The sequence below is a fragment of the Chelonia mydas genome, chromosome 25 (assembly GCF_015237465.2).
Source record: "Chelonia mydas isolate rCheMyd1 chromosome 25, rCheMyd1.pri.v2, whole genome shotgun sequence".
Taxonomy (NCBI): domain Eukaryota; kingdom Metazoa; phylum Chordata; order Testudines; family Cheloniidae; genus Chelonia; species Chelonia mydas.
Genome location: NC_057858.1, coordinates 14,926,692 through 14,930,015, shown reverse-complemented (window position 1 = coordinate 14,930,015; position 3,324 = coordinate 14,926,692). Strand labels below are relative to the sequence as shown.

The following is a 3,324-nucleotide window of genomic DNA, read 5'->3' as shown; positions in this document are numbered from 1 at the left end:
GTAAAATTAGAGCCTAGACCACAACTCACCTAATGAGCTGTTGCGGTCTTGATTTTGCAAGATTATCCCTTCTAGAAACCACCAACCCCGCTGTGGTACTGTCAGATCCTAAGACACCTCAGTGTGAAAGTTTCGTCTGACCCAATCTTTGACACTGTTTTACACTTTGAAAAAGGCATTTTCCTTTAAGCTCTTGACCAGTTTGCTGCAAATCTTAGCAAGGCAGAGCTGCCACTTGGGTAAAATATTTTGGACCTTTCCTGTAATCTAGTATCACAGGCCACTGGCCAAGGCAACCTACCTGTTTAGGGCTTAAGTTCATTTCCAAGAAGAAAGTTGCAGAGCTGCCAATTACAATTAGCTAGAAGTTTGCCTAGTCATAGGGTTTCTAAGAAACCAAGCAGCCCCTTTCACGTCCATTTTCTCTCTCAACTCATTTCCTTCTTTCTACCCCTCTTTGTGCACGCCAGGCCAAGACAAGTGCCACGGGTAATGGACCCAAGAACCTGACAGTTCATTTTTTGCCCCCAGTCACCCCTTTGAGGCCTGTCTATTAATTCACAGAACGGCAAGACTCCAGCAGCCGCCACCACCACAACCAACCATCAGGGAAAGGGCAGCCTGAAACGAACACACTGACCTGCAACTCGACCAGGTGTCCTTACAAGGAATTGCCCCAGTTATGGTGTCTAGCATTTCAGAGCACACCACCACAAGCTGCTGTTTAAACCCCTCGTTCCCCCAAGGATAGTCCACCTGCGATAGATGCTTCCAGGGCCAAGCCCTACTCTCAGCAGGAACCCAGCTGGGAAGCTTCCTCCTGTGGGGGAGCACAGATGTAGTTTCCACAATGGGCAGGAGGGGGCGCGCTTGACCACACGACACCTCCACCCCATAACTGGAGCTCAGCGCAGCTTCTCCCTTCTGCAAGGAGTAGTTAGGTCAGGGAAGGGGGGGGGGGGGGGCAGCCTCCTTCCCTCTGCCTTGGGGAGCACCAGCCAGGCCAGCGCCCAGCAAGCAACAACCAACCCAGCTCCGATTAGGCAGAGCTGGTGGCTGGCTTTACACCACCTCTCTTCTCGCCCCCCCGGAGAGAGACAGCAGACACAGCTCCTGGCACGAGACTTTACTGCACACTGGAATGTGGAGCATAGAACAAGGGGGAGGAACATTGGGCCCAGTATAAACATAAATAGAGCAAAAACACTTCAAACAACCGAACACTGGAGCTTATCGCCTGGGGCCGCCCCAGGCCCGGCTCCGCAGAGGCGGAACCTGGGTAGCTCTGCAGTCTCTTGGATTCGTGCGCTCGGAGCCGGGGGTCCGAGCTTGTCCGAGCCCTGGCGAGGGCAGGAGTCCGCGCCGGAGCGCTCGGTAGGAGATACGGGTCCCGGCTGACCGAGCCCCCCCCAGCTTTGCCATTGCGCCCACAGCCCCCCTGCAAGGCAGAGGCCCCTCCCGAGTCTTGCGGCGCCCGGACCAGCGCCCCCTCTGCTCCCGCAGCCCGGGAGACAGCGGCCCCGGGCCTGTCTGGCGCCCCGCACGTGCGTCCGCAGCGTCCCCGCACCGAGGGCCCCGGCTGAGTTCAGGCGCCCCGGGCGCGCACAGCCCCGCTACGGGCAGCGGGCACGGTCCGCTGTGCGCGCCCCTCGCGCGGCGCAGGCCCCCGGGTGCGCCCCGGCCCGGCCCGGCCCGGGCGCGCTCAGTAGGCCGGCACCTGGTGCTGCTGCGGCAGGAGCTGGCAGCCGCTGTTGACGTGGCTCAGCACCTTCTGCTTGAGCTGCGCCACCTGCTCGCGCAGCAGGCTGGCGGTGGAGGCCAGCTCGGTGTTCTGGCTCTTGAGGCTCTTCACCTTCTCCTCCAGCCGCGAGATCCGCTCCAGCTTCCTCTTGCGGCACTTGGAGGCGGCGATGCGGTTCCGCAGCCGCTTGCGCTCCGCCTTGATGCGCTCCTGCGTGTCCATGTCGATGGGCGACAGCGGCGGGCTCTCGCCGAAGCTGGGCACCTCGGGCACGATCTGCGGCTCGTCCTTGAGCGGCGGCGGCGGCTGGAGGCGCGGATGCGGCGGGGCGCCCCCCAGCCCGGGCGGCGGCGGGTAGGGCACGGTCTCGGTGGCGTAGTTCACCGTCGTGCCGGGGTAGCTGCTCAGGTTGGCGTAGACCGGCGGCTCGGGGGGCGGCGGCGGCGGCTGGGCCAGGCTGGCGGCGGGGGGCAGGTCCCCGGGCGGGCCCCCGGCGGCGCCGCCGCCGCCCGCCCCCAGCTGGTTCTGCTTGTGCAGGTCCTCCAGCGCCTTGACGAAGCCCTCGGCGAACTCCTGCTCCTCGCTGGCCGTCACCTTGGGGTAGAGGAACTGGCTGCTGGTCGGCGTGGTGGTGACCAGCCCGTTGGACTGGATGATGAGCCGCTCGAGCTCGGGCGAGCCCAGCTTCAGCAGCCCCAGCTCGGCGGAGCTCAGCAGGGCCGGGCCCTCGCCCCCGCCGCCGCCGGCCGCGCCCCGCAGCGGGTGGAGCGGCTGGCCGGGCGCCTTCAGGGTGGCCACCACCTGGTCGCTGAGCCCGAGCCCGTCCTTCTTCATCATGCTGCCGCCGGGGAAGGGCCGGGGGAGGCCGCTGGAGCTGCCGCCGCGGGACGGGGCCGAGGCGCTCAACACATCGTCATGGTAGAAGGGTGTTTCCATCCTCCCCCGCCGGCTGCGGGGGGCGCCGGGCGGCTGCGCCCGCGGGCGCCGGGCCGAGCCTCCGGCGCCGGCTGCAGGAGGCTGCGCTGGGGGGACCGGGCGCGGCTGCGGGGTCGGTCCCGCTGGGGGTGCCCCCGTGCGGGGGGGGCGAGGGGGGGTTGGTCCCGGTCCGGCTGCAGCGGCCCCGGGCGCTGGGGTGGGGGTCGGTCCCGGTCCGGCTGCAGCGGCCCCGGGGTGGGGGTCGGTCCCGGTCCCGCTCCGGCGGCCCCGGGCGTTACACTCTGGATGCGGCCCGCGCTCCGCTCCGCGCTCTCGCATACACGCGTCGGGGGGGCGCCCCGCGCCGCCTTAAATACCCAGCGCCAGCCCGATGAGGTCACCGCGTGCGGCCGGGATTGGCTGCAGATGACGTTCTGGTCGGGGCACATTTGCATGGGGCGGGGCACGGCCACGACGCCCCTCCCTCCCCCGTCACCACGGCGACCGGCCTGTAAACGGCACAACAGCGCGGAGCCCCCTGGGTTGATGTCATAGGGGGCGGGGTCACGGGGTGTTGGCGCGCGGGCCCGGCCCGGGCTGGTTGTCGGCGCGCTGGGAGCCGAGCCCGCCCCGAGCCCGCAGCTGCGGCGCCGGGGGTCCCGCGGGAT

General features: G+C 67.0%; 1 protein-coding gene across 1 annotated transcript; it reads right to left on the bottom strand.

Moving 5' to 3' along the window:
• Positions 1 to 1,111: 1,111 nt before the first annotated feature.
• On the bottom strand, positions 1,112 to 3,016 carry JUND (JunD proto-oncogene, AP-1 transcription factor subunit). The gene has a single exon (XM_037885890.2). The coding sequence runs from the start codon at positions 2,993 to 2,995 to the stop codon at positions 1,703 to 1,705; it is 1,293 nt and encodes a 430-aa protein (XP_037741818.1). The 5' UTR covers positions 2,996 to 3,016; the 3' UTR covers positions 1,112 to 1,702.
• Positions 3,017 to 3,324: the final 308 nt, after the last annotated feature.

Coding starts and splice junctions, on each gene's coding strand:
- JUND (XM_037885890.2), bottom strand. CDS start 2,995: ATGCGAGAGCGCGGAGCGGAGCGCGGGCCGCATCCAGAGTGTAACGCC.